Raw genomic sequence first — 11,898 nt, 5'->3', positions numbered from 1 at the left:
CAACTCCTGCAACCACCTTACAGACGTATTTCAATTTTTCCGTTTATACAACTTACCGAAAAAATTAAAGTGCATTTTAGTGGAAACAGCCCACATACCGTAAAATGCCGAGGCTCGTGATTAAATCTCAAATAAATTAAATCCAGCTGCGAGAAAATTAAAACCAAACAGAACTTAATACTCACGTATTTGTACCTCACAGGTCTGTTGTTACGAATCAATCGACAAATAACTAGTTTCTGGTAAATACACATTTATTACAAGTGTCGTAAAACTTTACTTACCTACCTGTTCTAACATTTTTTCAAAGTAAAGTAGTATTAAAAATTCGTTGAGTAAAAGTCCGGACAGCCATAAGATATTGACAAAAATCAAGCAAAATGTCTTAAACCATGGTAACTCCTGAGGGATCACTAGAGATATGGCAAAAAAAATATCCAGTGTGGCTATTGTGAAAGTTGAAAATACTCTCAACAAAATGAACCCTTGCAAGGTTTTGACGAGACTCACTGGCAAGCTGTATAATTTCCCATACATTTTCATTACATTTTTCACAGGTTGTCCATTTATTGAATTAATAAAATCGCAATACAGTTTGAAGCCGATCTTTGGCATTATTAATAAAAAAAAACCAAAATGAAAGTTTGACAAATAACCGAAATAATAGCCCAACAAGTATAAGACTATTTCCGTCGTTTCAGCGGTCGTGAAAAAATTGGCAATCGCTAAAATTGTAACAAGCAGACTCTGCTGTATTACAAATACCACTAGCTCTTTCCCCAGCTTGTGATACCCGAAACTTCCTCCGCCAAAAAGGCGAATCTTGCTCTCAATTGCCAGTAAATCGTTGAAAATTTCTTCAAACTCTTTTCTCTTCACGTGAGAGAATATAACAATTCCGAAAGTTTGTACGTAGTGTATGCAGTATTGGCAAAAACTTATGTGACTCCACAAGTTGTTTGCCACCGGAATAAACACTACATGGAGCAGGAGACCAACTGTGAGAATCGATAAATTTAGAACAAAAAACGTCAAAGATTTTTCGAGACAAAAGTTTCCCTGTACATTGAATTTGTACACTGGCAGTCCGAAGCAAGTCCAAATTTTGCAAAAAACGACCAAAATTTCACTTACATCATTTGGCGACCACATTTAGACGCATGAAAATTTATTTAGGCGGAAAATCAATTTTCTAATTAATTACCTGACCAACAAATGTTTGCGTTATTTCGTTATTACTTATCCGTGATACAAACATGTGGTGTCCGAACGATGTGAGTGACATTGTGCTCGCTTTTTGCAAAGTGTGGACTTACTTTGGACTGCCAATTTACAAACTTAAGACTGTCAATGAGACGAAGAAAATCATCCAACACCAAAAATATTACATCTGTGTTCTTAATCTAGTCATTTTTGGAAGCGTTCTCCTACTTTATTTTGTGTTCCTTCCAGTCGAAAATAACTTGGCGAGTTACGTCAGCTTTTACGAATATTTCGTAAATTATTTTCAAACCATCGTTATTATAATTTACGCTCACGTAAAGAAAAAAGAATTTGAAGATATTTTCAATGAGTTAATTTCAATTGAAGGCAATATACATTATTTTAGTGGGCGGAAATTAATTTATGACAAGCTGGGTAAAGAGTTAGTTCGTTATGTCGTACAACAGACAATTGTTTCAATACTTTTATTTGTGTTCGATATTTATTCCAACATTAGGAGTGAAACAGAACTGGTGTTTATAATCGGCTACTATTTCGGGTATTGGGCGAATTTTCATTTTGGATTCTTCTTATTGTTTCTCCCAAAAATTGTTCTCAAACTCTATTGCGATTTTATTAATGCTATTAAGCATCAAAATGCGAAAAATACAATAAAAGTCTACACAAAATTGCACAGTTTGTCTGTAAGTGTCGTCAAGACTTTGCAAGTATTTATTTTGTTGAGAACATTTTCGACGTTTTCAATTACCGCCTTGGACATTTTTTTCGGAATATCTTTACTAACTACTCACCATTTTTCGCAATTTTTGACAATATGTCTAATTTTTATGAATGTTTCTTGGCTGATTAATGTGTTGTTTAACGAGTTCCTCATGCTCTACTACTTTGAAAAAATATTAGAACAGGTAAGTAATAAATTACAAGACACTCAAAATTACGTTTTATTCAGAAACAACTAATAGGTGAACTTATAAGTGAAAACAACCGATTTTGCAACCGCAAAGAGGTAAGTCAGTGTTTTCTCAACTAATCGGTAATTTTTAGTTTGTCGCAGCTGATTTTAATTTACTTAAAATTTGGACACGAACCTCCATTTATGGTGTGTGGATTATTTCCACTCAACTGTACGTTAATTTTTTCAGTAAGTTGGAGACTGGAAGCTTTCAACTAATAGCTAGTAATTAGATGATTGCAGGAGTGGCAACACAAATCATTTATTTATTCCAGTTTATTCAAAAGAAAGATTTGGAAAATTATTTATACTAAATTAAAAGTCATTTGTATCACAAATAAGTAATAACTCTAATGAGTATTGACATTCTCCTGACCACTTTATACAAACATGTGGGCACCCATCGACCTAAGTGAAATCATTACAGTTTTTTGCAACATCTGGACTTACTTTGGCTTACCAGTATACGAACTTGAAACCACAAATAAAAGCAAGAAACAGTTTCGGAATAAAACATCGTTTTATTTCCTTATTGTTTTATCAGTGCTTTTGATTGTTGCAGTTCTTTATTTGGTGTTTTTCACTGCAAGGAACAGCCTGTACAGTTACACTCTTCTTTTTCAATATTTTATTCTCTACGGACAAACTATTGGTACCATAATCTACGCACAATTTAAGAAAAAAGATTTGGGGAAAATTTTCAATGATTTACTTTTGATGGAGGAAAAAATACACCGGTTTGGAAGGAAAAGCCGCAATTATCACACTTTGGGGAAACAGCTAATGGGTTTCGTTCTCTTCCATAGTTTTTTTACTTTGTTAGGGCTAGCGTTTGATATCTACTTAAGTCTGGAAAGTGGCATCCTTCAGTTTTACATAAGTGTGTACTACTTTGCCCTATTCGTTGGTTACCACTTTGGGTTCTTCCTATTAGCTGTGCCGAAAATAATAGTTAAGTTATACAATGATTTTATTAACTCGATCAAAGACCAAAGAACGGAAATTGTTGTCAAAATGTATGCAAACTTTAGTGACTACTTTATTTTGTGTTTTTTCCAGTCGAAAATAACTTGGCGAGTTACGTCAGCTTTTACGAATATTTCGTAAATTATTTTCAAACCATCGTTATTATAATTTACGCTCACGTGAAGAAAAAAGAATTTGAAGATATTTTCAATGAGTTACTTTCAATTGAATGCAATATACATTATTCTAGTGGGCGGAAATTAATTTATGACAAGCTGGGTAAAGAGCTAGTTCGTTATGTCGTACAACAGACAATTGTTTCAATACTTTTATTTGTGTTCGATATTTATTCCAACATTAGGAGTGAAACAGAACTGGTGTTTATAATCGGCTACTATTTCGGGTATTGGGCGAATTTTCATTTTGGATTCTTCTTATTGTTTCTCCCAAAAATTGTTCTCAAACTCTATTGCGATTTTATTAATGCTATTAAGCATCAAAATGCGAAAAATACAATAAAAGTCTACACAAAATTGCACAGTTTGTCTGTAAGTGTCGTCAAGACTTTGCAAGTATTTATTTTGTTGAGAACATTTTCGACGTTTTCAATTACCGCCTTGGACATTTTTTTCGGAATATCTTTACTAACTACTCACCATTTTTCGCAATTTTTGACAATATGTCTAATTTTTATGAATGTTTCTTGGCTGATTAATGTGTTGTTTAACGAGTTCCTCATGCTCTACTACTTTGAAAAAATATTAGAACAGGTAAGTAATAAATTACAAGACACCCGAAATTACGCTTTATTCAGAAACAACTAGTAGGTGAACTTATAAGTGAAAACAACCGATTTTGCCACCGCAAAGAGGTAAGTCAGTGGTTCTCAACTAATCGGTAATTTTTTAATTTGTCGCAGCTGACTTTAATTTACTTAAAATTTGGACACGAACCTCCATTTATGGTGTGTGGATTATTTCCACTCAACTGTACGTTAATTTTTTCAGTAAGTTAGAGACTGGAAGCTTTCAACTAATAGCTAGTAATTAGATGATTGCAGGAGTGGCAACACAAATCACTTATTTGTTCCAGTTTATTCAAAAGAAAGATTTGGAAAATTATTTATACTGAATTAAAAGCCATTACTTAAAGTTTGTCACAAATAAGTTAATAACTCTAATGAGTATTGACGTCCTCCTGACCACTTTATACAAACATGTGGGCACCCAACGACCTAACTGAAATCATTACAGTTTTTTGCAACATCTGGACTTACTTTGGCTTACCAGTATACGAACTTGAAACCACAAATAAAAGCAAGAAACAGTTTCGGAATAAAACATCGTTTTATTTCCTTATTGTTTTATCAGTGCTTTTGATTGTTGTAGTTCTTTATTTGGTGTTTTTCACTGCAATGAACAGCCTGTACAGTTACACCCTTCTTTTTCAATATTTTGTTCTCTACGGACAAACTATCGGTACCATAATCTACGCACAATTTAAGAAAAAAGATTTGGGGAAAATTTTCAATGATTTACTTTTGATGGAGGAAAAAATACACCGGTTTGGAAGGAAAAGCCTCAATTATCACACTTTAGGGAAACAGCTAATGGGTTTCGTTCTCTTCCATAGTTTTTTTACTTTGTTAGGGCTGGCGTTTGATATCTACCTAAGTCTGCAAAGTGGCGTCCTTCAGTTTTACATAAGTGTGTACTACTTTGCCCTATTCGTTGGTTACCACTTTGGGTTCTTCCTACTAGCTGTGCCGAAAATAATAGTTAAGTTATACAACGATTTTATTAAGTCGATCAAAGACCAAAGAACGGAAATTGTTGTCAAAATGTATGCAGACTTTACTGACTACTTTATTTTGTGTTCTTTCCAGTCGAAAATAACTTGGCGAGTTACATCAGCTTTTACAAATATTTCATAAATTATTTTCAAACCATCGTTATTATAATTTACGCTCACGTAAAGAAAAAGGAATTTGAAGATATTTTCAATAAGTTAATTTCAATTGAAGGCAATATACATTATTTTAGTGGGCGGAAATTAATTTATGACAAGCTGGGTAAAGAGTTAGTTCGTTATGTCGTACAACAGACAATTGTTTCAATACTTTTATTTGTGTTCGATATTTATTCCAACATTAGGAGTGAAACAGAACTGGTGTTTATAATCGGCTACTATTTCGGGTATTGGGCGAATTTTCATTTTGGATTCTTCTTATTGTTTCTCCCAAAAATCGTTCTCAAACTCTATTGCGATTTTATTAATGCTATTAAGCTTCAAAATGCGAAAAATACAATAAAAGTCTACACAAAACTGCACAGTTTGTCTGTAAGTGTCGTCAAGACTTTGCAAGTATTTATTTTGTTGAGAACATTTTCGACGTTTTCAATCACCGCCTTGGACATTTTTTTCGGAATATCTTTACTAACTACTCACCATTTTTCGCAATTTTGGACAATATGTCTAATTTTTATGAATGTTTCTTGGCTGATTAATGTGTTGTTTAACGAGTTCCTCATGCTCTACTACTTTGAAAAAATATTAGAACAGGTAAGTAATAAATGACAAGACACTCGAAATTACGTTTTATTCAGAAACAACTAATAGGTGAACTTATAAGTGAAAACAACCGATTTTGCAACCGCAAAGAGGTAAGTCAGTGTTTTCTCAACTAATCGGTAATTTTTTAATTTGTCGCAGCTGACTTTAATTTATTTAAAATTTGGACACGAACCTCCATTTATGGTGTGTGGATTATTTCCACTCAACTGTACGTTAATTTTTTCGGTAAGTTGGAGACTGGAAGCTTTCAACTAATAGCTAGTAATTAGATGATTGCAAGAGTGACAACACAAATCACTTATTTGTTCCAGTTTATTCAAAAGAAAGATTTGGAAAATTATTTATACTAAATTAAAAGTCATTTGTATCACAAATAAGTAATAACTCTAATGAGTATTGACATTCTCCCGACCACTTTATACAAACATGTGGGCACCCAACGACCTAAGTGAAATCATTACAGTTTTTTGCAACATCTGGACTTACTTTGGCTTACCAGTATACGAACTTGAAACCACAAATAAAAGCAAGAAACAGTTTCGGAATAAAACATCGTTTTATTTCCTTATTGTTTTATCAGTGCTTTTGATTGTTGCAGTTCTTTATTTGGTGTTTTTCACAGCAAGGAACAGCCTGTACAGTTACACTCTTCTTTTTCAATATTTTATTCTCTACGGACAAACTATCGGTACCATAATCTACGCACAATTTAAGAAAAAAGATTTGGGGAAAATTTTCAATGATTTACTTTTGATGGAGGAAAAAATACACCGGTTTGGAAGGAAAAGTCCCGATTATCACACTTTGGGGAAACAGCTAATGGGTTTCGTTCTCTTCCATAGTTTTTTTACTTTGTTAGGGCTGGCGTTTGATATCTACCTAAGTCTGCAAAGTGGCGTCCTTCAGTTTTACATAAGTGTGTACTACTTTGCCCTATTCGTTGGTTACCACTTTGGGTTCTTCCTACTAGCTATGCCAAAAATAATAGTTAAGTTATACAACGATTTTATTAACTCGATCAAAGACCAAAGAACGGAAATTGTTGTCAAAATGTATGCAGACTTGTACGATTTGGTGGCCAGAACAGTTAGCACTTTGCAAGGCTTTATGCTGTTGAAAATATCATCGACTTTCACAGTCGTCACGATGGATTTTTTTTATTCAACGCACAGTTTAAGCATCCAGCAAATACCCTTCGACATTGCTGTCGTCCTGGCAGTTAGTAATTTTTTACTGCCACTGACAATTCTATCACTTGAGTTTGCAATGTTGTATTATTTCCACACTATTTTAGAGAAGGTAGGTAAGTGGCGGTTTTGTGCACCCCGGGAGTGATTATTCATTTTCAGAAAAAAATTCTTGCTGACTTTATCGACCACAACGAAACTGGTCTGTATAAGAAGGTGCAAACTTTTAGTACCTACGAACAAATTATAACTTTATTTTTGTTCATTACAGATGGATTTAGTTTGCTTGAAGTTAAATTTAGAACCGGCGTCTTTCATGGTCTGTGGCCTGTTTCCCCTGAACTGTTCACTAGTGTTCTCGGTTGGTGCTAACAGAACTGATCTTAATTTTCCAAATAGATGGTTGCAGGAATCACGACTTACGTCATCTACTTGATCCAGTTCAGTCCAAAATCTGAGGATCTACACTTTTAGGTTTCGACCATTCTCTCGTGTAATTTCATTAATTTTAATCGTTATGTTCATCGACCAATAAATATTGACACACTTTACAATACAAACATGTGGGCACCAAACGAGCTAAGTGAAATCATCGTTGTTTTTTGCAAAATTTGGACTTTCTTTGATTTACCAGTGTACAAACTTGAAACCACAAACGCCAAGAAACGGTTTAAAAACAAGCCAGCGTTTTATTATTTTACAGTTTTGTCAATGCTTTTGCTGGGGGTGGTGTTTTATTTGATATTTTTCCCCCAGGAAAATTCCCTAAACTATTACAGCCTGCTTTTGCAATATTTTATAATCTACGGCCAAAGCATTGGCACTGTGATTTATTCGCAAATGAAGAGAAAAGACTTTGAAGACATTTTCAACGATTTGCTCTTGATGGAAGAAAAAATACACGAGTTTGGCCAAACAAACACGAATTATCACACCTTGGGCAAACAAATCGTGGCTTGTGTCGTGCTCCAAAGCGTTTTAGTTTTATTGGCTACGGCGTTTGATGTTTATTTAAATATGGACAGTGGCCCATATCGAATGTACATCAGTGGGTACTATCTTGGAGTTCTCACTAGTTACCACTTTGGTTTTTTCTTGTTAGTTATGCCAGTTATTATAGTTAAATTGTTCAACGATTTCATTAGTTCGATTAAAGAACAGACAACCGAATATATCGTCGAAATATATTTAGATTTGTTCAACTTGGCGAAACGAATTTTTCAAACGTTACAAGGGTTTATATTGCTAAAAATAACAACAACTTTCACCACCACCACGATGGATTTATTTTATTGCACCTACAGTTTAGAAATTTTTGAAATACCATTTGTTGTCGGAGTCATAATGGTAACAGGTAATGTGTTATTGACAATGACAACACTGTTACTTGACTTTGCGATGTTTTTTTATTATCATTTAATTCTAGAGAAGGTAAGTAAAGCGTGTTTGTAATCCTGGAGTCATGTTTAAACAATTTCAGAAAAAAATTCTAAGTGACATTGTCAAAAAAAATGAAACAAATTTTTACAAGAACAAGAAGGTACTTGGGCTTGTGTACCTACAATTTTTTTGTTGTTTATTTGTTGTAGGTAGATTTAGTTTACTTGCAGTTGCATCAAAAACCAACAACATTTATGGTTTGTGGGTTGTTTCCCATGAACTGTTCACTAGGTTTTTCGGTAAATGGCCAAAAGAACCGACTTATAATTTGATGATAGATGATTGCAGGCATTACAACTTACGTCATTTACTTAGTCCAATTCACCCCAAAATCAGATATAATGTTTTAGTAGTCGATTATTCCATAAATAAAAATTGCAAAATATTATCTGTTCACGATTGTTTTAAATTCTCAGCAGGCGTAGATATATTTTTCTTAGGTTGGCCTCAGGTCCTGTCAGGTACTGTCTTTATGACGTTGTCTTGTCAAAAATTCGCTGTGTTGTCATTTCTACTGCTTATTAATTTAAAATGTCGAAAATAATTTCTGTTGATAAGAAAGTGTGCATCTAAAGATGCTTTGAAGGATGCAAGAAAGACAGACCCGACTTTTTTAACTAATGATAATGAGTAGAATAACAATAAAAACGTATTTAATTATTTATTTAAAAAACGAAGCAAACTGACAACAGTCCTTGGTTGTCATCAATTATAACCCAAAATAAATTTCTTATGACAACTCACAGTACTGACAAATAAAATGTCAGATTTTCATAGATAGTCCGAATTTAAAACAATCGTGAACGGTATATAAGTTGGTACTTGTAGTTATGTGAGGGCATCAAATTTGTTGCCAACCCAAGCCCAAAAATTCCCTGGTATGGTAACAAACCCAGCTTAGCAACACAGGTAGCGCTCTATTGTTAATGATGTGTGTTGTATTGAAATCCACCCACGTGTTCGCAGTGAATAAAAAATGCAAATCGTTGTGAAAATTCGAGTAATTTCGGCCCAAAATGAAAAAAGTGACTTGATTTTTAAAATTCAACGAAATTTAAAAATATTCGAATTGCAAAAAATCATCCACAGTAAACTTGATGTGGACGTTTCGGCCCAAAAACTGTATTATGGGGGGAAAGAAGTATGTGTTTAAATTATTGTTGGTTGCGTTTCCACACAATTTTTTAGTTAGTGGCGGATTCTTCAATACGAGATTACAACATTCACGACGGAGATGTGATTTGGTTGATGAGAACAAGCGAAAATCCAGCCAAGAAAAAAAAATACGACGACGAAACAAAAAAAATAAGGGAACTGAAAAATTGTAGTAGCGCGTATTATAAAATAGGCGATCTTGTCGATGTCATGTATTCAGAATTTGGCGCTTGGTTTGAGGCAAAAATAATCGAAATTCTCGTTGACCAAAATAATGATAACGCCGAAGAAAATTTAATTTTTAAAGTAGTTATGGACCGGAACGAGGAAACAGCACCAATAACTGTTACATTTAATAATGTAAGACCAAGGGCAAAATACATTTACTCGTTTTCCGAACTTCAAAATGAAATGATAGTTTTCGTGAATTACAATATTGAAGAACCAACAAAACGAGGATATTGGTAAAAAAACTACTAAAACTTGTAGATTGTAATTATTTTATTGATACCTAGGTACGATTTTAAAATTACAAACATAAACCGTGAGAAAAACACTTTAGAAGGAAATTTAATCATGGGGTTAAGTCGTGAAGCTGTTGTACATGACTGTATAGTTAAATTTGTAGATGAAGTTATGAAAATTGAACAACCGACTCTTATCACTAACAGAAAAATTGAAACGAATGAAGAAATTCCCTTAAGTTAGTTTAACTATTTAAGACGTTTCGTAGAATTACGTATGTTTTTAGGGAAACTACCACCTTACTGTAGCAAGTGTAAAGACGTTTCGACCCGTGACTGCAAAGAATGCAGTTGTAGAATTTGCGGAAGGAAAACTTACATTTCCATATTGATTATTTGCGATGAGTGTCAGTGCAGTTACCACGTGTTTTGCTTAAACCCTCCTCTGGAAAACGTACCGTTGGATGAAGAGTGGTAATTTCTTATTCATTGTTACCAACAATTTTAATTAAAAAAAAAGTTTGCGTTTAAATTAAGTTAAATTGATCAAAAAATGCTGACTAGGATCTATACACAATTTAGGTATTGTCCCAACTGCAAAAGAGACGAAAACGAAATTGTTAGAGCTGGCGAAAAACTTAAAACAATTAAAAGAAAATTAAACAGGATAAAACTACTAAAAAATCAGTTTGGACCAGTTATTGGTATTGAAGTGGGAGCGTGCTGGAAATATCGAAATCAGGTAAAAAACTCAGAAAATAAAAGTTTGCTCTAGAAATATTCTTTATTAGCTTCCGGAATGTGGGATACATGGATCTCCGAAAAACGACATTCATGGCAACCACAGTAAAGGAGTTTTTAGCATTATTTTAAACGGAAACGATGAGGAGAGTCAAGACAAAGGAGAAGAATTTTATTTTACTCTTTCTAACAATCACAGGACGACAACACGTGTCATCGGGGTTCAAGAATCTGGAGTTTTTGTGAACAAAATGATTAAGTAAAGTAATTAAGACAGATTTTTTAATTGCTCATTTTTTAATTTCTCAGGACATTATCTTTAAACTGTAACAACTATAAAATGCGGAACAACGGGTTTGGAGTGGCCGATGTCTGGAAACACGGAAAACCCGTCAGAGTTATCCGGAATTCAACAGTTGCGAGATCAAAATACGGCCCTGAAAGTGGCTACAGATACGACGGAATTTACAAAGTCGTTGAATATTTTCCCGAAATCAGTAAATTTGACGCCGTTGTTTGGCGTTTTTTGATGAGAAGAGACGATAGCGCAGCTCCACCATGGCTAGTAATACAAATCGACACAATTAGTTTTCACTTGGACCCCAATATTGAATACTTTATGAAAAAAGATTCCGAAAATAAAGCTTTGTGGGACGAATGTAGCAAAGAGTTGGAAAATGGTAAAGCGACGTTTCTGGAAACTGTTAAACGACTGTTTACTTGTGTTTGTTGTCACGAGATTTTACACATGCCTGTTACAACCAAATGCTTGCACAACATATGCCACGTAAGATTGTTTAGTTTTTGGAACATTGATTCAATGGTTTTGGTTCCAGGACTGTCTTATTAATTGTTTCGCTTCAGACATTCATTTTTGCCCAACTTGCAGGACCGATTTGGAAAAAAGTTGTTCGCTGAGGATTAATGATAATTTACAAGCGGCCTTAAAACTCCTTTTTCCAGGAAATGGGTTCAATCGTTGAACAATTTATTGTAGTAGAAATAAATGTTTAACTTTCCCGGCGCATCCACCATTTTTGTCAATGGACCAAAAGTTATTAAAACATGGTTTACATCACTTTTATTTAAAAATTACATAGCGTTGACAACTAGTTTTTCTTTAAACTGAATCATCACAATTAAATATGTAAAAATAATGCTAAAAATGTGGTAAACTGTTGACCTGGTTATGACT

At 33.8% G+C, this 11,898-nt stretch overlaps 2 protein-coding genes across 3 annotated transcripts; both read left to right on the top strand.

Moving 5' to 3' along the window:
• Window positions 1-6,001: 6,001 nt before the first annotated feature.
• Gr22b (Gustatory receptor 22b) lies at window positions 6,002-8,334 on the top strand. Of its 2 annotated transcripts, none has more exons than XM_064357253.1 (4): window positions 6,002-7,015; window positions 7,066-7,119; window positions 7,175-7,264; window positions 7,313-8,334. In XM_064357253.1, exons 1-4 carry the CDS (start codon window positions 6,143-6,145, stop codon window positions 7,337-7,339), a joined length of 1,044 nt encoding a protein of 347 aa, XP_064213323.1. In that variant the 5' UTR covers window positions 6,002-6,142; the 3' UTR covers window positions 7,340-8,334. The 2 variants fall into 2 exon arrangements, with proteins under 2 accessions (XP_064213323.1, XP_015838440.2); XM_015982954.2 differs by having other exon boundaries at window positions 7,303-8,334.
• A 156-nt stretch (window positions 8,335-8,490) lies between these two features.
• Window positions 8,491-11,686, top strand: LOC100142521 (E3 ubiquitin-protein ligase UHRF2). Its single transcript, XM_008198952.3, has 9 exons — window positions 8,491-8,582; window positions 8,622-9,484; window positions 9,532-9,962; window positions 10,014-10,201; window positions 10,250-10,436; window positions 10,545-10,704; window positions 10,754-10,962; window positions 11,013-11,490; window positions 11,540-11,686. Exons 2-9 carry the CDS (start codon window positions 9,320-9,322, stop codon window positions 11,684-11,686), a joined length of 1,965 nt encoding a protein of 654 aa, XP_008197174.1. The 5' UTR covers window positions 8,491-8,582; window positions 8,622-9,319.
• The last annotated feature ends 212 nt before the right edge of the window (window positions 11,687-11,898 follow it).

Source organism: Tribolium castaneum, chromosome 6 (assembly GCF_031307605.1).
Source record: "Tribolium castaneum strain GA2 chromosome 6, icTriCast1.1, whole genome shotgun sequence".
Lineage (NCBI taxonomy): Eukaryota > Metazoa > Arthropoda > Insecta > Coleoptera > Tenebrionidae > Tribolium > Tribolium castaneum.
Note: the sequence above shows the minus strand (reverse complement) of the source record. Positions and strands in the feature narration are given on the sequence as shown.

Excerpts from the sequence above, each read along its gene's own strand:
- Gr22b (XM_015982954.2), top strand. The coding sequence starts at position 6,143 with ATGTGGGCACCCAACGACCTAAGTGAAATCATTACAGTTTTTTGCAAC. Across the intron at positions 7,016-7,065 it reads TCCACACTATTTTAGAGAAG|AAAAAAATTCTTGCTGACTT; the intron begins GTAGGTAAGTGG and ends ATTCATTTTCAG. Across the intron at positions 7,120-7,174 it reads AAACTGGTCTGTATAAGAAG|ATGGATTTAGTTTGCTTGAA; the intron begins GTGCAAACTTTT and ends TGTTCATTACAG.
- LOC100142521 (XM_008198952.3), top strand. The coding sequence starts at position 9,320 with ATGCAAATCGTTGTGAAAATTCGAGTAATTTCGGCCCAAAATGAAAAA. Across the intron at positions 9,485-9,531 it reads TGTATTATGGGGGGAAAGAA|TTAGTGGCGGATTCTTCAAT; the intron begins GTATGTGTTTAA and ends ACAATTTTTTAG. Across the intron at positions 10,437-10,544 it reads GTACCGTTGGATGAAGAGTG|GTATTGTCCCAACTGCAAAA; the intron begins GTAATTTCTTAT and ends TACACAATTTAG.